This window comes from Caenorhabditis elegans, chromosome X (assembly GCF_000002985.6).
Source record: "Caenorhabditis elegans chromosome X".
Classification (NCBI taxonomy): domain Eukaryota; kingdom Metazoa; phylum Nematoda; class Chromadorea; order Rhabditida; family Rhabditidae; genus Caenorhabditis; species Caenorhabditis elegans.
In genome coordinates, this window is record NC_003284.9 from 8767773 (window position 1) to 8788143 (window position 20371).

At 33.0% G+C, this 20371-nt stretch overlaps 2 protein-coding genes and 1 non-coding gene across 3 annotated transcripts; 2 read left to right on the top strand and 1 right to left on the bottom strand.

Annotated features, from left to right (window-relative positions):
• Window positions 1–3464: 3464 nt before the first annotated feature.
• Window positions 3465–3603, bottom strand: M02D8.9. The gene has a single exon (NR_071753.1). It is a non-coding gene; the product is annotated as an Unclassified non-coding RNA M02D8.9 (non-coding RNA).
• A 7482-nt stretch (window positions 3604–11085) lies between these two features.
• Window positions 11086–16669, top strand: ZK721.4 (G-protein coupled receptors family 1 profile domain-containing protein; the record flags this gene model as incomplete). The annotated part of the gene is made up of 7 exons (NM_077085.3): window positions 11086–11231; window positions 13188–13349; window positions 13544–13758; window positions 14379–14508; window positions 14865–14936; window positions 15703–15747; window positions 16543–16669. 7 exons carry the CDS (start codon window positions 11086–11088, stop codon window positions 16667–16669), a joined length of 897 nt encoding a protein of 298 aa, NP_509486.2.
• Window positions 16670–16761: 92 nt separating this feature from the next.
• Window positions 16762–19403, top strand: ZK721.3 (G_PROTEIN_RECEP_F1_2 domain-containing protein). Its single transcript, NM_077086.6, has 9 exons — window positions 16762–16879; window positions 16932–17033; window positions 17083–17151; window positions 17233–17345; window positions 17685–17797; window positions 17847–18019; window positions 18104–18172; window positions 18219–18317; window positions 18904–19403. Exons 1-9 carry the CDS (start codon window positions 16788–16790, stop codon window positions 19025–19027), a joined length of 954 nt encoding a protein of 317 aa, NP_509487.2. The 5' UTR covers window positions 16762–16787; the 3' UTR covers window positions 19028–19403.
• Window positions 19404–20371: the final 968 nt, after the last annotated feature.

Genomic DNA, 20371 nt, shown 5'->3' on the forward strand with positions numbered 1-20371 from the left:
ACTTATGTAACAATTTGAAGAGTTATCTTAATAAATTGAAATTTTTCAAAAATTGTAAATTTATTTACAAAAAAAATAATTTTTCTTAATTTTGAACCAAAGCCCTCACTGCTATTTCAAACTTCGCTGATATATGCGTTAACCCACAACCCAAAAAAAGAAAACCGACTTCTTGACCTCAAACAACTATTCCGAATTCAACTGCAATATTGAGAGGCAAAAGAAAACAACAAGTCCCAAAACCAGTTTCAGTAGCAATGTTACCCATGGGAAAAGTAAGCGACCGGAAGGAATAAAAAGGAAAAAGGAGTGTGAAGGAGGCAGGCTAAATCGAAAAAAAGACAATGTTATCAGTGTATTCTGAAGGTCCGAAGGCGTTCACAACAAGAAGATAGAAGCTTTCGTGGGTTTTTTCTCACTTTTCCGGAATTGTTTTTTTTTGTTGCTGTGAGCCGTTTTCTTTACCAAGTTTGGTTTTGTCAGAGGTTTTGTTAGATTTTTCACTGCAAACTCTGCGAGTATGCAAGATGACATCATAATTATTTAGAAACCATACTCCAAATATTCCACTTCTTCAAAAGTTTTTATTTATCACATCCATAAATAATTCATTTTGGGAAATCTCCATCATCGTTTTTCCCATGTCTGGTTTTTTGCATTTTGCATTTGCATTGTTTTGTAAAATTCAGAACCTAGAATCTATTAATAAAAGATCAAACGAACTTTCAATCTTATCCCATCATATAGATTCCTACTAGAAAAAAGGAAAAGGGTGGGACCAGTTCCACCTAAAAGGATGGCAAGATAGCAGTAAGAGCAGGAGCAGAAAACGTTTTGAATTTATTCATTTTTTTATATCTCTTCAAACTTTCTTCGTCCTTTTTCGTTCTCCACGCTTTCATGTTTAGCTGAAGGTTGTCCTGAATTTTTTGTTTTAACCTTCGAATTTATATTTTCTGATTTTAAATGAATTCATACTAAACACATTATTTGATATCAAAAATTTGAAAAGGTGAAAATTTGAATAATTTTCTAATATAAAAATAAATATTTAGATTGAGTTTCCTAAGTGATTAGTATTTAATGAGTTCACATTTTTAAAATTTTGTGAAACATTATTTACTACTGATATATAAAAAAGCACGTATGAAGAATAGAACGTTTGATTAAGTAACAAATCTCTTAAAAGTCAGAATTATTTTCTTCACACTTCAATCAAAACAATTATCGTATTCAAATTCAGGGTTTATAATAATTTTATTTGTTTGCAAACATACTATTTTATGTAATTATGGACTTCAACTTTATGTGCAAGTTGTATTGTATTGTATTTATTACGATTGAAATCGTGATCAAAAATAAATGTATAAAGACATGAATAAGTTAAAGCCCAAACATCATAGCGAGATTGATAATAAGTTTTGGAAAACAAAATGATAATTTCTCAATTTTTCTACGGAAAAGTATGCATTTTTAAAATAACAACTAGTTTATAAAATTTAAAAAAATTCAGAGTATTATATATAACAAAAAATGAGAATGCTTGTGGTTCAATCACACAAAACGTCGATCGCAACGTTAAATTTTCAATCAGAAAAAAATTGGATATTCCTGTCCTTCGGCGGCCAAGGAATAGCTACTGTATTACCTTTATTAGGGTTGCTTTCAGTACTTTTTATCGCTTACGGGTGCAAGAATAGTAGTATAAATACGGTAGATCGAAAATTCATATTGTTTAAATTTGCAAAAAAATAGATTGTTTCTTTTTAGTGTTAGTGCTCCGATTATAGATTTCAATGCATCCCTAAATAACTCCCAAGAATTGCTTTTTCAAACAAATTCGTCACCTTGTTTTTGAACTGAAAATCAATTTGTTTAATAGATTGATTGAAATAATATTAGTTCCTATTGGTGTACTCATGTAGTGACAACAATAAAATCCATAAAGTGACAATTGTAACAACATATTATTATTGACTTTATTGTGATTTTATAACGTTTTGGTTATTTCCCCCTCCCATGGTTTCAATTTGTTGTGAACTTTGAACCAATTCCTCACGAGTTTCTTTCGTGGTTCGGAACATTATCTTTTTGGGACCCTCTGTTTCCCCTCAATTTATCCGTATCCTGTGACAAATTTTCTTGAACAAATAAGAAGAAAAAACAGGGAGGAAAAGAATACCAATCCAAACTCGGTTGGGTGGGTCTGGCGCAGTTTAGCAGTGCACATTTAGTCCGGGGAAAAAGAAAGCAAAATGTGCAAAAAGAAGGGGGGGGGGGGGAGGGGGGGGTACAAATCAAATTGCAATAGTGAAAGTGCGCTTCCTACAACCGTTTTCAATGTCTTTGTAAGTGTTCACTTGGTTTTTTTTATTAGGTTGCATGCGAAATGAATTGAATAGAGTTTTATGAAGAAAATCTAGTTGGGCTTTTAATATCAGGTAGCAGGCAATATTAAAAATTCAATTCAGCGACTCAGGTCACGGAGCGAAAACGAGAGGTTGTAGTTTAGCGGTGCAGAGGAACAACAGTACACGTTTTTAAGATAAATTCCAATATATTAAATGGGATTAGACCAACGCAATAGGGACTTTTGCAACAAAAACAGGGAAACTGAATAATTCAGGAGCAATAAATCAATTGTCTGATGCCCAAACTGATGTTCAAAGTTCTACAACAGTTATCTCAACAAAGCACAAAGAAAATTGAATACTCTGTCTCCATCTTCCACCCCTTAATTTCATAGTCTCCCGATCCACTTTGTTCCTATCCTATCTTATCCAATTCAACATGTCTTCTTCTTCTACTTCTCATCTTTCTTCTTACGTTTATTCCTTCTCCAAATATGTTTAAACTATTTCTCAAACATTTTCCTATTTTGAGACTCCGTAAATTGTATGTACATAAGAATGTATTCTTCTTCATTTATTTTTGGTAGTTAACACACATACATACATTGACGTTTTCTACCAATTTGGTTAGAAAACGATCGAAGAACAGACCGCAAGTAGAAAAAAGGAGAGGAAAGAACAGTTCATCCGAGAAAATCTGGACTCCAAGAATTTAATTGTTTTTTTGAAACACTATTTGTATGATTCACAAGAAGTACTATGTATTAGCCTATGTTTTTAAAATTGTTGAATTCCCTCACTGAACTTGAACTTTCAAAACTTTCATTTGGGATGGTACCATTTATATATTAACATTATAATGCTAATTGAAGGTCCTTTGCGCGTATAGAGAAACCGTGAAACATAAAACTGTCCTAATATTTTCATTTCGGTTGCTTCAACTCTGATATCCGTTTTTTTGCGTTTCCCGATTGACTTGTTTTTATATTTACGCAATCTTTTCTTTTGATGCTCACTTATAAATCACATGCATCATCTTCAATTTCAGTCAAATGCCATCAGGCTACGATTCTTCTATATCTTTTTCATACACACATGTATATGAGAATAAAAACCCACGACGGGGAGTACTCAAAAATAGCCGATTCAGGTTGTCAGTTCCAATTTCTCCCGAGGGAGATTGGGACTTTCGCGCCGGATTTTGGTTATTTCTTCATTCTGAATAAGTGTTGCCCTCTCTTATTTATGCACTTTGTATCTTGTGCAGAGAATGATCAATGTAGTTTGAACTACGAAAATACTGTGATTAGTAATTATGATACGCTTAGTAATTATAATACGCGTTGTGTTTTTCAAAAAAAAAGTTTCAAAAATTATTTTTCACACTACATTTGTGTGCATAGTTTATTTATATTCATTTAAATGTTTCAGTTAAGTGATTTATGTAGTTCTAGTAGCCGTTAATAAGAAAGGATTCAAAACTCAATAAATTCTCTATTAGTTTTGCATATCTAACTGTATTAATCTCAAAATACTTTTTTCGGATCTTAGACTTGAACCATTACCATTTTAATCTCTACTAGTCAAGCACTTAGTATTTTGCGCTTTTTAGAAGTGGTATTGCGTTAGTTGGAATATTCTTAAAACCAATCATGCTGAAATTATTTATACCATAGTAAACATTTTCAAATAAATTTAGAAAATTGTTCGCAGTTTTTCATAAAGTTTCAAAAATTCTACCAAAACCAAAAATACTTTTTCCTTTTATTTTTTTTTTATTAAAACTGCGTTTTAAGGATTCGAATGTGCAAAAATGCTCTCAATTTTTAGAAAAATTTAAATTTTTGAATTAGAAATTTCATATAATAGTTCTACAGTGTTTCCTATAGTTTTCCAATGTTTTTCTCACAAAAAAAAAACCGCGCAGTGTTTACGTAGTTTTGTAACAATTCTCAAAATACAGCTTAAAGTTTGAGTTGTTTCCTTTGTGGAAATTTCACATTTAAAATAAAGCTTCAAAAGTTTGAATATCAAACCTTTCTTTGTATTCAACATTTAAACTGTAAATCGAAATTTCTTTGAACTTTTATTATTTATGTGTGCTTATTAAAGAAGGAGTATCGTCAATGGAAAAACTGTTTTAAAATGTAGTATTCGTACACAAACTTACGAATGTTACAAAAGAAAAACGGGAAAAATCCGTTAACATTCAGCATTTTACGTCGAAAAAATCTTTAATCATTAACTATTGAAATCCTAGGCCACTACGATTTTTCGATTTTTTATTTGTTTTGGTATTGCATTTTGAAAAAATACTTAATAATTTTTTCTTCCCAGTTTTCTTGAACTTTTTGAGAAAGGAAAGCGAATTAAAGTTCGAAGTAATTACATTTAAATTAATATTTTGTTTACGGCTATGGCCTAGAAATCGCGTGGTGGCTTAGGATTCATTTGCGCGCGAAAGTCAAATTCAGCCACTTTCAGCCACTTTCGTCGATTTCAACGGCTAAATGCTGAATGTTAACGGTTTTTTTTTCGTTTTTCTTTTGCAATAATTGGAAGTTTTAGTACAAATACTACATTTTAAAACAATTTCCCCATTGACGATACTCCTTCTTTAACACCTAATATAATATCAACGGTACTTATGTAGTATACCTGACTCAAAATGTTTTCCAATACATGTTACACTCATTTCTTTAAAAAAAAATTTAATTGAAGCGTAAATTCGATTTTTGATTTTAGGCTTAGAAAATAATCAATCCTAAACCTAATATGGACAAAAAAATAACGTAAAATTTTCAAAATAGTTAATATTTTTGGGCCAGGTATACTACAAAAGTACCATATCAAATAACTAAATTTCTATTTAGGGGTGCGCTATCAACAATTTCGATAATTGTTGGTTTATGAATATATGCAATTAACAAGTTGAACAATTGCAGAAATTGCCGATTTCTATAAGTTTTGGCAATTTCAACTTTTTCGAAACCTTTAAAACTTGGCCTTGACACAGCTCAACATTTTAATATATCGTTAATTCAAAATCAGAGTCTCAGCAACTCGTGGCCACTTCTCAACTAACGTTGCCCACTTTCTAACTGCCATTAGATTTAAACCACTTTCCAACCAACTTTATCTTCTTTCTAAACAACTTTGGCCAATTTTTGCTAACTCTCACCAACTTTTTTCAGTTGTTAAGAGCGTGAAAACACTGCCATATTTAACCTGCTTTGACCAATTTAAGCCAAATTTCGCCACTTCTGTAAATGGCAGCTAGAAAGTGGCCCAAGTTTGTGGACAAGTGGCGCGAATTTGCCGAAGTGTAAGCCAAAACGTAGGCCGAGGCTTTAGCTTTCAAATCGGGCCCCGATTTTGATGCAAAATACACCCTGGGAAAAATTTCCGAGGTTTTTCTGCAAATTCACTTCTCATCCAGGAATCGATCAAAACGTTTTTCTCCGTTCCGCCTGCTAGAGTTCAATCGCGAGAGTACGTGTGTTTCGAGCAATTCGTGTGCATCAACCTCGTCATTCATTCATTCCCAACCACTTCGCTCCTTTTTCTCTTTCCTTGAAAAGTCGTCTGCCTTTCCAGGTATCATCAGGTTATATCCAGGGTTTTTTCTCACTGACAATTGGCTCGGAATGGTGTGTAGCTCAAACCGGCGGCACCCACAAAATTGATCACGTCAGCGCGAAAACGTGCGGTGGACAAATTGAGGAACAAGGTTGGGAAGAGCCTCATAGGTTTCTTCTTTTTCTCCTTTTTTGTTCAATCAGTTTGTCTTCTTCTATTACTTGGTACCCTTCCTTCACTCTTTTTCTTACATGTTTCAACATTGCTAACTTAGTTTGTAGTCTAACACCAAAGATTTGTTTTGGGTTACGGTATAGTAGAATCTACCCTGCTTTGTGTGGTTTTATTTTGAAAATAAGTGCTTTCCAACAAAACACAAAGGTTTTGCAACAAAATTTTATCATAAAAGTGACGTTGTTGGACAACGACGTTTGCCATAAAAATAAAGACAAATCGAAATATGTTCCTGTGCTTTTCTCCTAGTGACCGAGTTTTTTGTTTTTGTGCTTTTCCTCACCTTTTTGGGCGTTTCAACAGAACATTTCCAATTCACATCTCTCATGTTCTCAATTTTTACAGAATAACGAAGTGGTGTCCGATTCTCTTCCTGTCATTTTTCACGGAAATAAGGCAATATGTCTGGAATATTCAGATTTAGACAGAAAAGGGGTATTAATTGTTGTTATTTATGTAACAATTACACAAAAATGCGTCGCAGAAGTTTTAAAACTAATGCTCGAAATCATTATTTCTGACAAATACAAGTAAGGCAATTCAAAAGTATCACACCGTCTTTTAAATTCTGATCAAAGTCTAAACATGAATGTATAGCGTAGTTGACGTGTCATTTATAATTTTCGAGTCCAAACAGGCTGGTGGATAGGTTTCACTTCTTGTCAACATTCAAGTATCTTTGCAATTCGAGCTTCCGATTGGCAACAATGAAATTTTTTCTGCGCACATGAGAGGGGCCCCGGCCGTGCACACTAGAAAGACTCGCGGTAGTTTTCTACACTCTATTTGATATATATCTATATATTTTTCAACATCCTTTTTCATAGCCTTGTCACAGACCTACTTGAGAATTGTTTTGACTCACCCCTCCTTTCTTTCTATTTGATCTATTCGCAACAACTCTTTCACACGTTTTTTTTGTTGCATGCTGCGGTGATAATATAAAAAACAAAGACAATGTGTCTAAGGAATCTAAAAGTTAATTGAGCCGCTCGATTTTTTTTTCCATTCATAAATTTTAAATACGTCTTGAGAATCAGCAATTGTTCCGCAAGGTTGAGTTTAGGACAAGTTCAATGGCATGGAATTAAGTTGGATGGCCTACCGTATAAGAGTTTTTCGAAGAATACAACACGCATATGTACATATGAATATATCAATTTGTTTTTTTTTGTTCATAGGATTTTGATAAATGGATATTAATTAGGAATATATATTATTTTCAAAAAACTTATGCCGTTCTGAGTTTCCATCAATTCAGTCGCCACCTTTTCTGTATTAAAAAAACTGTACTTGGAATTTACCTTTCTTTTCTTAGGTTTGAAATTATGAGATGTAGTTTTTTCCATGTTGTGTTCAGTATAGTTGGTACGTCTTCTTACATTGTGTTTTACTGTCGTCTGTTTAAAGTTCAAAAAATTCCTATTCATTTGAGTGATATTATATCAGCATGACATGTATTGTTCAAGAGCCTTTTTCTATTTTTTGCTTCTATTTGCAAGAGCCTTTTTCTATTTTTTGAATTGCACATATAATTACAAAACAAGTTGGGCAAAAAGTTCACGTCTAATGTACTAAAATTTGGCATGACAAAAGAACAACTTACAGATTTTCCCGTTGAAAATCAAGTCTAATTTCATTAGTCGCTTTTTTGTTCTGTTCGTTCTTTCACAATTTATTTGTTGTTTTCCTTTAGGGCCGCCAAAAGCACAAAATCATAACATCATATACTATAGCCCTTTTCTTTTGGTTTTGTACACTTTTCCAGATATGATTTTGTGATCTTCCGTGCAGCTTTGTAATTTACCCGCGTGATTTTTCAGAGAAAACATTATCATCTAGAAGTAAAGGGAAAAGAAACGTTTAGAGCATTTAGCGCACTGCTCAAATTTCATTGTCCTTCTCCTTCATCATCGTCTTCATTTTCATTTCGTTTTTCTTCGCCTTTTCCTCCATTTTCTTCCCTGTCTTCTTTCCTTTTCCGTGCTCTTCATCAATCTTTATACTCTTGGAAATTGCTTGCAAGCGGCTCACAGGCTTTTTTTTGGAACTGGAGGAGAATGAAGATCACCGTCTAGATCATTTTATATTCTGAAACTTTTTGTTTTGCGAAAAACATGAAAACATCAAAGCAGCTATTCCTCTTCTAAAATTTTAGGTCCTAAAGTTCTACACATAAATAAGGTTGAGTTTAGTTTGCAATACAAGATAGTTCTAAACTAATAATTCAAACTAGTTCTCCACACAATTTTTACGATTGCCACTACCTTTAATTTACAGAAATACCGTTGTTTTGATTTCCGTTTGGATTGGATTTTTGTTTGATTTTTCAAATTTAATTAATGAATCGATACTGACTAAAAATATAACATTTGAATTTAAGTTTTAAAAAAATTAGCTAAATTTTAGTAGCTCAAACGAAATATCTTGTGAATAACTTATTTTACTAATGAAATTAACGATGATCAATTACAAAAATCAGTATCTCTTCTGCAAAATTGTTATATTTTTGTAGATAATTGTCAAAAACTGAAATAAAGTAGGAAAAATTGGCACAATTGGTGGAAACGAAAAACCCATATAAGTTCCCATCAATTTCTTTCCTTTTTTTTCTTTTTCTTCCACCTCCAGCTTCTTATTCCTTTCTTTCTACTTTTCTTTCTTCTTTTCCTTCTACTTTCCTCCGTACCCATCGCAATTACCCATTTTTGTGGGCTCCCGAGCTCCGCCCCTAATTTTTGCTCGTTCCCTATAGCCACGTTGCGCGTGTCTGACAAAAAAGACATTGCCTCCCTTTTCTTGGCGGTTTTTGTTGTGGAATGTGCGCTGTGGTGAGAAATATTAGCTAATTACGTTCCAAAAAACGACCGACATTTTGCGCCCCTTTCTTCCTTTGCCTTTCATATCAAACATTTCTGGAAGATTGTAGACCAAGTTCAACGAGGATTTCTCGTAAAGCTTTTTGTTTGATTGTTCAATAAGACTTGAAATATTACTTTTCTCTGTTCGAAGTGTTTTTTTAAGAAAAGAACATTCAAATTCTGCTTGTTGTCAAGCTATCCAGATAAGGCAGGTGTTTTGTGAATGTTTGAAATCCAAATTTGATAGTAAAACTTTTTGACATGTTTCTGAAAATGTATTATTACCAGTCAAAAATCGACAATTTCTCCGTTTTCTCCTTTCACAAATTGGCAAGTTTGCTACAAAAGTAAGGTATGTATTACACATTTTAACTGCGTTTTCATTATTTTTATCTGAGCATTGTACAACAAAAATTCAATCCTGCTAGCAATTTCTTCAAAAAATAGCAATGTTTTTGAAGTTTTGGCGAGTTACCAAAACTTTGACACAAATTTTTGAAATAATTTAAAGAAAATTTGCAGTTCCATTATTATATTCAAAAATGTTTGACTATTTCTAATGTATTCAGGCAGAATCTCCTATAACAAAACTTTACCTTCAATGCAGTATTAATAATTAGGACACAACATAAAACAAAATGTAATTGAAACTAGGACAATTTTGATCCCTCTAAGGATCCCTCCTTTCTTATTGCTCATCTTTCAGTGCATCTCATATTTTTGCTCGTCACATTTTTTTCCTTTCAAACAAAACCATCCACGTGAATAGGGTTCTTAGAGCGAGCGCAAAATTTTTAAAAATTAATAGCTCAAGCCGCTTTTCTAAAAACTCTTTCGTGTGCTAATTAAATGAAGTAGCGCAAGCAAATTAGCTAACGGATGTTGCGATGAAGAGTCCCTAAAATAGAAGATGCTTCCAAAAATTGTGAACCTTGTTTGTTTTGAATCACACGTTTCTCCTTTGAAATGAAGCAAAATCGTTAACTAAAACTCGAGAAATTCCTTCAATATTTTCTTTCACCTGCGCGCCTGCAAACGTCGGAAATCGTCGATTAAAGTTTTCTAACCACTGTTTCTATGCTTGTTGGTCTTCAAAATTTTCTATCCTATCCAAATGTTCAATATGTACGCTATTAAATACTACTCGTTTGAAGAAAAATAGTTTTGTTTTCAGTTATTAGAATCTAGTCTTAACGATATGTTCAAAGGAAGTTGTGCGTATCTCAGTTTGTCATAATTATATTGAATCAATTTTCTGGAGTACATCTCACATGTGTTAAAATCAATGGTGTCAGTTTTAATTTTTTAAAGATATAAGCTAAAATGTATTGTTTTCCGATTGCTCGAATATCTCCGAAACCCCCTAAAAATCAAAATTTTTCGACGACAGTCTTGGTTGGAATTTAGAAAATTCAGGGTTTATATTATCATCAGCACATCCTTTCACCATTTTTAACCTAGATAATTTTCTAACTCATGATTAATTGACATGATATTGACATGACACCTTGTATTTAAAGAGTTCCGGAGAAATGCCAATTTCCAACAAAATACTGTTGTACACTTTTGCATTTATAAATCTTCATTGTTTTTAAAAAGATTTCTTGTGTTTCTATAGCTCTCTCATTCTCTAAGAACCACAACGAGGAAATTTCTAGACAGGAAATTAGAAACATCCGCAAAAAAAACACTTGTCAATACTGTATCATATCAAATTGTTTAGAGAGTCTGAATCAGAATATACTCGATACTATTGTCAAGCGAAACTCTTGAATTCAACTCCATTTGGTTTCATGACTCGGGTTCTAGGACCCGTATTTCATATGTCACATTTTTAATGCAAAAGGAGGAGTGGGTCTTGGTCAGAATGTGCCCGTTTAGCCCGCCTAACCCCACGTTTTTCACCTGTCACCACTTTTTCCTTACCAGTAACTTCTATTCTTTGAAATGGTTTTTATTGTTTAAAACTCTGTGTTTTTGATTCCATCTTGTGCCGGAAGTTGTTTTCCTTTAATTTAAGATGTTGTAAGAATGTTTATAAAATAAACATGCATGTTCAGATGTCAACATCAAACTCAACGAGTCGGGTCAGTTTTGTGGATGTGATTATCTTCTGTGGGTTGGAGTCTCTTGGAATATGTGCAATTCTTGGAAATTTGGCTTTGATTATAGTGCTCCTCAACAATAAGTACTTGCATCGCGCCAGGTAATTATTAAGTTGTTGTTTTTTTCAACAAAAAAAAAGACTTGTGAGTTTTGAATTCTGAAATCCACACGTTTTGAATGACGTAATAGCACTTGTGAGTGCAACAGTAAATGCCATGTCAAGAGTGGTGGAAGTGCGAGATTGAGATGATGAAATTGGATATCGTTTTGAACAGCAAACATTGAAAAATAGAAAAAAATGATGAAACGAGGGCGGAATGAATTCCCCACAAACTCCCCCCACGCAATGCAAATCAGATGAACATCTTGAAGCGCTAATTAAGAACGTTAGGGACCCACAAAGTTTACATGTTTCACCATTTTCTTCCAAAGAACCATTCAACAAATTGTGTTTACCCAAGCGTTCCTATTCAAAACGATTATGCGCAAGCATTGATGCTCCAAAACTTTTTTGTCGCGGGTACGTGGTTGAAGAGAGTTGAAAGTGGAGGAATGTGATTGATAGAAAAATAACAAAAATTTTTAATACAAATCTAGGAACTAAAATTTAAGCAGGCTATTTGGGGAAAGTTATTATGGTAACTTTTGTGTTTGAAGAGGAAACAAATCAGGGCCTGTTTTCAAATAACGATTAAACAACTGAACTCTGTATTCTCCAAATAAATACTAAGTATATGGGTATATCCTATAAGTTTTGCAGTACTAGTACGACTTCAATTATTAAATTTCGTCTATAAAAAATGTTAAAAGTGGATTAGTACCAGTGGAAGAATAAAATTGCACTAAAAAAACTGAAATTGTGCTCATAATGACTGTATTCAAACATTATATGGGTACGAAGTTTGAATATTTAAAACTAATTTCAAATTCGTAAAAATTCAAATTTTGATCAAAACTCAAAATTAACCAATACTCGAGTTGTTCAACTATCCTACAACTAAAAAAGATTATTGTGATACCCGCTCATTTTGAACTTTGAAGTGTAATTAAAGGTGGACTACACCCTGTGGGGAAATTGCTTTAAAACATGCCTATGGGGTCACAATGACCGAATATCATGATAAAAAAAATTTTAAAAAATTTCTCTGATTTTATATGATTTTTTGAAAATTGAAAAAATCTCAATTTTCCCCTAATTCCTATTTGAATTTCCGCCAATTCGTTGGTTGGTACGTTCGTTGGAGCACACTTGCATTATTTTCGTTAATTTTTTCATTCATTTTCATTATTTCACTCATTCTCTTCATTTTTTTGAATGCAAGTGCGCTCCAACGAACGAGTTCAATTGGCGGAAATGAAAATAGGAATTAGGGGAAAACTGAGATTTTTTCAATTTTCAAAAAATCATAAAAAATCAGGGAAATTTTTTAAAAAAATTTTATCATGATATTCGGTCATTGTGACACCATAGGCATGTTTTAAAGCAATTTCCCCACAGGGTGTGTGTAGTCCACCTTTAAACAGAATCCCGAAGTATGGAATTCTACCTTATATGGAAATTTAGAATTTTGGAAATTTTTCGCTTCACGACGAAATTTAACATACATAATTGTAGGTCCCTTATTGTCAGTTTTGTTTGATGAAAATTTCAAATAATAAATCTCTTATAGGACTTTTTGATTACTGAACTACCGCTGAAATGTTTATGTTACTGCAAAGAAAGCGTGCAGCTGAAACATTTTAAATCAAAAAATATTGAATATACTTTTTTCCGTGGTTTTGAATTTTTATGCACAAACTTACCATACCACTTGTTAACGTGAAAGATCTTTGCTTTTACAATAACACTAAACAAACTTTTAAATTGGTATTAACAGTTTATTTTATTAGAAATCTCAAATAATCGTGGACTTATCAGACTTTTAATTTTTACTTTAAAACTTTGAAAAATGCATGAACCAGCAAAGAAAATGTGTGCAGCTGAAACAATTGAACAGCAGCAAATTTTTGATAATAAATATTAGCCTACTAAATTTGAATGTTCAATCAATTACAGTTTCATACTAATGCTCAACCTGGCGATTGCCGATGTCATCCACGGTTTTGTAACCACGTGCCATTTCTATCCTCCAATTTTGCTCAAACAAATGCACATTGGTGAAATGGCTGTCCGTCTGTTCAACATCGCTGACTGGACTGCTTGGGCGATAACACTGACGTATGTGGGGACGGGAATTTATGACCCGAGAAATGGGGCTAACTTGCTCTAACAACCAACTGTTGCGGATGAGTAAAGATGAGTAAAGATGAGCAGTATGGGGATGACGTGGCGAATTTCAAACGTTCACCATATTATTGAGAATTAGACACACGCTATACACATATACATACAACTTTCCAAAACATTTTCAGACACATGTCAGCAATTTGCCTCGACCGTCTGATTGCCATAATTCTGTACGGAAGATACAATGTGTTGGTGACAGTACAGAGAATCAAAACATTTAGCATTTCGTGTTGGGCTCTTTTTCTCAGCACGAATGTAACATTATTTTTTCTGCAAGCTTGTTGCATGATTCGACCGCTCGAGTCGTTGAACTACTACAGCTTTGGATATGCTGAAAACAGTAAGTCATAGGAATCTTTAAAGAACAGACACGGTTTAAATCTAATTGAATCTAATGTGTAGGTTATACTAAAGCTTGACTTCAGGGTACGCTAAAAGACAGACTGCCCCTTCTACAATTTATTGCAAGCTTTAACCTAATGTCTTATCTGAACGTTTTTGAACGGACTCTCGAAGTTTCGCTGATAAGACATTATAGTTTCCATAACAATCTGTTGGAGTTCACATTTAAAGAATAAATTTCCGTCGGCTTATAGAATAACGCATTAATAAAAAAATATAAATTAATACGTTCTTCTTTACTAACAGTATTATGAAGTTATCCAAATATGTTTTGATTAATACATTGATAGTTTGGCTATATATGAAAACTAGACAAAATAAGTTGTAACAAATAATTAATCGCCAAGCTAGGTAAAAGTCGGCTGCCTTTTCACGCCCATACTGTAGAATATTATAAGAACAGTTTGAAGCATTCAGTGCAAATTTTCAAGTTTTTATTATTCAAACAGTATGAACGTTAATAAAATGAAGATATCGACTTCAAAAAATGAGAAAACTACATTCACTTTGCACTAATAATAATCCAATTGAAACTATTATTGCTTTACAATTTTTCAGGCAACTTCAATGTGTATGTACTAACCTACACACCAGTAGAAATTCTTACGATATTGATACTCTCCTTCAGTAACCCTATCACATTAGTACAACTGTATCGACGTCATAAAAGGAAAATAGCACTTCGACAGTAAGTTGTTTCTACTTAATTTATTTATCCAAAACGCTGCTTCTTCTTTTTGCACACTGTTCTTTTTTACTCATTCTGCCTAAACTCACTTTATGTCAATTTTAAATTCTCGCACTTTTTAATCGCAATTTTTGTTTTTCGTTTTGAAAAGCGCAGTTTTTAAATATGCATGGTGTTTTTTGCACTTTTAAATTTCTGATCAATCAATAAGAAGTTTTTGATCCGATTCTATGTTTTATGTAAATTTTAAGTAACTACAATTTCAAGTGTTATTTCATTAACCCACACATTATAATAATTCATATATCATTATAAATGTGCACGAAATAGAGTGCAGTGCGTTGTTTCTTCTTCAGGCAAGGAACTACAAAAAGTGTATCGACGTCTTCATCATCTCTTCTGAAACAACAACGATCACAGTGGCAGAGGTGAGCACACGTTTTTCTTCTTCTTCAACCTATTTTTGGGTGAACTCACCTTTTTACTTGAAACTGTTCGGAGTGGTCTATTTCTTTTCTAACACTGTATTATTTTTCTTCAAAGCTAAATAATGTATTATTTGTAGAATATTTGTTTTGTTTTAAAACTCACAAATTTGGCAAAATTAATTGAAACCATTAAGTATCATGAAAAAAGTTACTATGTTCTTTTTTCAATGAGATTTGCAACAAATTTATTTCATTTGGCGTATTATTTCTAGATAAGTTTTTAGTAAATAACTTGTGATCTGCTTTCTAAGAGCGTATTTTCACAATAGAAATTGTGCCGATAAAATCAAATTTGACCAATGACACATGTTAATCTGCAGGCAACAAACGGTAATTTGTGAAAGATTTTGTGGAAGTAAATGTATGAAACTAATCTAGCAGGTAGCGTTCAAAATTCAAACGCAGTCAAATCATATTTAAATGTGAGAACGTACTTGAGGAAAATGAATTTATTCCATACTGAAGATATATCGTCTTAACGTGGACAAAAAAAACAAACTTTAACCATTCAATTTTCAGAATTTCTATGGTTCTCTAATAGAAATATTTACAGTTAACAAAACGTTTTATTAGTCCACAATATTAAGATTAGATGTAGTCACAGGCATAAAACCACGTAGAATTTCCTTCACAAGTAGTTCCTTCAAAAAGTCAGGGCAACAAAATGGTCGCTCTTAGAAACTAGCAAACGATAGTTTATTTGCAGGAATGTCAAAAAACGCGACTCGAACGAACAATCGAAATTTTTTAGGTTGCGTTCAACATTCACTTCTCCGTCTAGAATAGTGTTAGTGCACATCCGTTCAGAAATGCAGAATTATAACGATGGCAGTTCCCCCCGCATGTGAACTAAAACGGATTCTAGATTAGAATAAAATTCCATTTTTGAATAATCACCACATACCTCTAAAAGCATGAACTCACATTTTCACTGTCGTTTTTTCTTCAATACCACTAAACGCATGATTTTTCTGGAATGATCTTCATTTTCACCGCTTGCGACTATCTATTTTCTCCAAATATAAATGCACTTTCATAGTTCAACAATCTCCATCCTTTCCTCGATTATGAGTTTTTCGGGCCACGCCGCTTTATTGCTATCTGTAGTCAAACTCACGTTCTCAGTTATTTTGTAGTTAATGGATTTGAAAGAATGATTGTGTGATACGGTTCTAGGGAAGACTAAAACACCTGAAAAATAATACAACATACTGTTGAATATATCAAGAATTTGCCATACACAGAAATTCCTTCCTGTATACATGTTTTCAAGACTTTGTACTTCAAACTGTATAAACAGACGTAGACTCATAATATCCTGAAAAAGTCATAATATCCTGAAAAAATTCAACAACAAGTTTAAATTACATCTCTTTTCTCCGCGAAAATCATCCCTCATCAAATACGCTGTTTTTTAAAACTTTCTTGTGACTTTTCGACATAAAATTAAGTTTTCAACATCATCCTACCCCAAACCGAATCATACATGAAACCTTTCCAATCTTCAAAACGTCCCAAACAATTCAAAAAGTTTCACACTTTTCAGAGCAAGCACCATGTTACTGGAAATGTCTATGAAAATGGGAAGTAAAGCTATCACGAATGATGTAAGAGAAATGGCCGCAAGACGATCGAACCGTCAACAGCAGCGGATATTGCTCCAGGTGCCATAGTTTGTGTAGTACCCCCACAACACATGGGTTTCAGATAACTGTCGTGGCACTCATTTTCTATGCATACATGACAGCTTACTATGTGTCATATTATAGCCGGTTCCAGTCAATTGCTGTTATGATTTTTAACAGCTACTTTTACTCAATCACACACATGATTAATCCAGTAATCTACTTTTCTTTGAACAAAGAAATGAGGGCTCAGTTGTGGTGATTTTTTCCCAATTCAAGTAACAAAATGTTTATTGAGGGTTTTTTTCAGGGAAGCATTCGTTGACTTCAGGAAGTTGTTTAACTGCAAAAAGAAAGATCCATATGGCTTTGCAAACAGCTCCACAAAAATAAACCATAGTACCAAGATGACGTAATTTGTTCTAAAAGTGCAAATGAAATGCTTATCATATTTTTTTCAGAATGGTAAGAGCACAAAGTACATCATGCAGCGAAACATCGCCTTTGTTCTCCTCCAACAATCATTACAAGTAAGTGAATCAAATTTCTTGAAGAAGATTGAATTTCGTCCAATTCTTTGCAAATTTCTCCTGTTAATCTTCTCATCTCAGATCCACCGGCACCACCCAGAAGAATGAGGAGAGATTGCTGGATTATGTAGAGGGAAGTAGTACCGGTAATGAATCGGCTGAAATTCGTGCGATAGTACAAAATGATGATCCTTGTGGGTATACAAAAATACGAGTACTTTTAAAATTAGCTATTTAATGGAAAATGAATTGCATTTTAACTTGAGTTGCGCAATATGTTTTTTTTTATTTGGAAGACGTATAAAAATTTGTTTAAGTCGTTGAAAAAATAGGCACAACAGAGAAATTAATTTTGAATGATTTGCCAGCCGGATATTGAGACAATCAGTTTTCAGTATACAAAAGCGGATTGTGTCATGCTTTTGACATTTTTTTGGGCTTTATAATAATGTAAATTAATGTTGATTTGCTGTTTAAAAATAAAGTTAAAACCCAGTACCATTCTGTCTGACAAGTACATTTTATTTTTCCAGCTGACCAGTGTTCACTACCTAAATCTGATATATATATGACTCCCCCAGTTGAAATGCCACCAAACAAAATGGGCGCCAAAGAAAGGTCCACGTTCATCAATCAACTTGTTTCGGTAAGAAAAAAAAACGAGGCGAGTTGAGTTGGGAGAATCCAATTTTCAGGCTTTGCAATATGCAAGTAACAAATCACTAGCATCAGCTAAAGGACAAAACAATGTGGATGCGCAGGAGGGTGCCGTGGAAAACGACGAAGAGCAATTTCGTCACCAACCCGTATTAAGAAAATTGGATAAATCGGCAACTACGAATGACATCAGTAGCATAATCAAACAACGGTGCGAGTTTTGTTTTAGCAAAGAACACAATGCAACAAGGGAAACAGGGTTTGCAAAAAAAATTGGATTAGCTATTATTTTCAGGTATATTCGATTTTCCAACACTTTGCAAGTAATTTCAAGAGACACTAATTTCATCGGAGAAAATCACAAGTTAGTATTTAAAAGTGAAGAGCTATAACAACTATTAAATAATCAGATATGTATCAATGGGCAGTTTGGAGCGAAGTTGCTTACTGAACGACATGTCCGGCAACAGTGATTCTACAAGTACAGCAGTTCAAAAGTCAATTACTAGGTTTGTTTTGTGAACAAATAATTTTTTCTTGGATAACTTGGGCAGCATTGGAAAGTATAAAACAAACAAAACTAATAAATTAAAGGTGATTAGAGAATTTTGAAAAAATAGATAATCAAATATACTACATGAAATATACATACGACATCAAACATACTACAAATAACCTACTATTTAACCTATGAATGCGTTTGAAAGAAATGATGCAAAATCAAGTCTGTCAAGAGAATACGAATATTAAAAGAATACTAACTGTTTTCACAACAAACTTTTTATTTTGGAAAGTTTGTCATTTCAAAAATGCGGCTTGTTTTTATTGTTTTTTTGTTTTTATAGTCTTAGTATCTCTCTATTTTTAGCCGATTTATTGTTTTAAGTGACTGACATTATTTTAAGACTCCAGAAATAAATTGGAAATTTAATCTTCTGTAAGCACGTTTATGAAAAAAAAAGTCGTACTAATATATTACCAGTTTTTGATGCTTGATTGTTTGTATTTGCTGTGTATATAAAACGTGTTTGTAGAACAGTGTTGAATTTTTCACTGGTTTATTTCCATTATCCTCTGGGCAATTTTCAGTTTCAGATCTTATTCATCCAACTCAAATGTTTTTCGCAGCAGTGCAACAAACTACAATTGCGACACGGGGCTTCTTTTGGATAACGAAATTGACACAGATGCTGAAGAAGAAGAAATTGCCTATCTCTGATCCTTGATCTTAATTCATTTCTCACTTCTTCCGAATTCATGCTGCCTTAACTTTTTTAACAACTGACTGATCACGTCAGTTGTTGTTTGTCATGTTCAATTCTCCTAATTGTGCACGCTGTCTGCCATTGAATTGTAATTGGTGAGAGGCAGATGGGAACTTATAACGAGTGAAATAGTATCTCAAAATTATGGTAAAACGATAAACATAGACAATGTACAATTTCAGTTTGGGTATTAACAAAATTGAATCTCTATTTTTTTTTTAAATTTGATATCAATATTAATTTACATCAAATCTCATATCTCATGCTTACATTGTTAACCTTTTGCTATCCATTTTTCACAATAACATTTTCATCTGGTTTTAAAGATTTTGCAATAAATCTCTTTTGTAAATTTCACAAAGCAGCTTAAATTGTAAACAATAAAAATATTTTGATATCCTGCTTTTAAGTGATCAAACGTACATTAATATTACTTTTTGAACGAGGAGTTGTCGATACGTATTGAGTGAGCGTATTGTTTATACAAACTTTTTTTGAAGTTTTGACAACAAACCGATATAAATTTTTTTAATCATACTGTCACTAACCAAGAACGTATAAATGCGCTCTTGATAATAATAAAGATCCGAAATGAGTAAAATAGCACTCGCACATTTTTCCTTCTCTCACTTATACTTGTCCAAAATAACCAAATGTCATAATTTAACACTCCTAGGATTTTTGAATTTCTAAAAAATTTTAATGCGAAGCTGTGGTGAATTTTGTTTACGGAAAGTTTGAGTTTTTAGGATAATTTCGAGAATTTGTGCAAGCTCCAACACCTACTTCCAATACATACAACTGAACAGGGATTATGTGATCAAGTTCCAATATTACTTTATTTATACCCAATTTAGCTCATTATTAGTTATACCTCACTGAGGACACTACTTCTAATGAAAATTATTCCTTGATAGCAATCAAGAAATAATTTTCTAAAAGTAAAAAATTGTAAGCTGTAAAAGTTCGGTAGTGCCAATTAATTTACCCATATGACAACCGCTCATGTATAATAATATTTCGTAACACTTGTGCCCCCACTACTGCTCAACGTTTTTAACCAAAACATCATCATCGCCTCCATCAGCTATTTTTCTGTATCTTCTTCCGATGTTTCTCTTTCTCTATATACTCGTTGCAATGAACAATGTATCAAAAGAAAGATAGAGCTTGCCGCATCAGAAGAAAACAGTGTAAACTATTCGGAGATTGGCAGAAAAGCGTGATAACACAGTTGAAAACAATTCAAGATAAGAATGTGAATGTTTATGGAAAAAAGTGTTAAAAATAAACAGGAC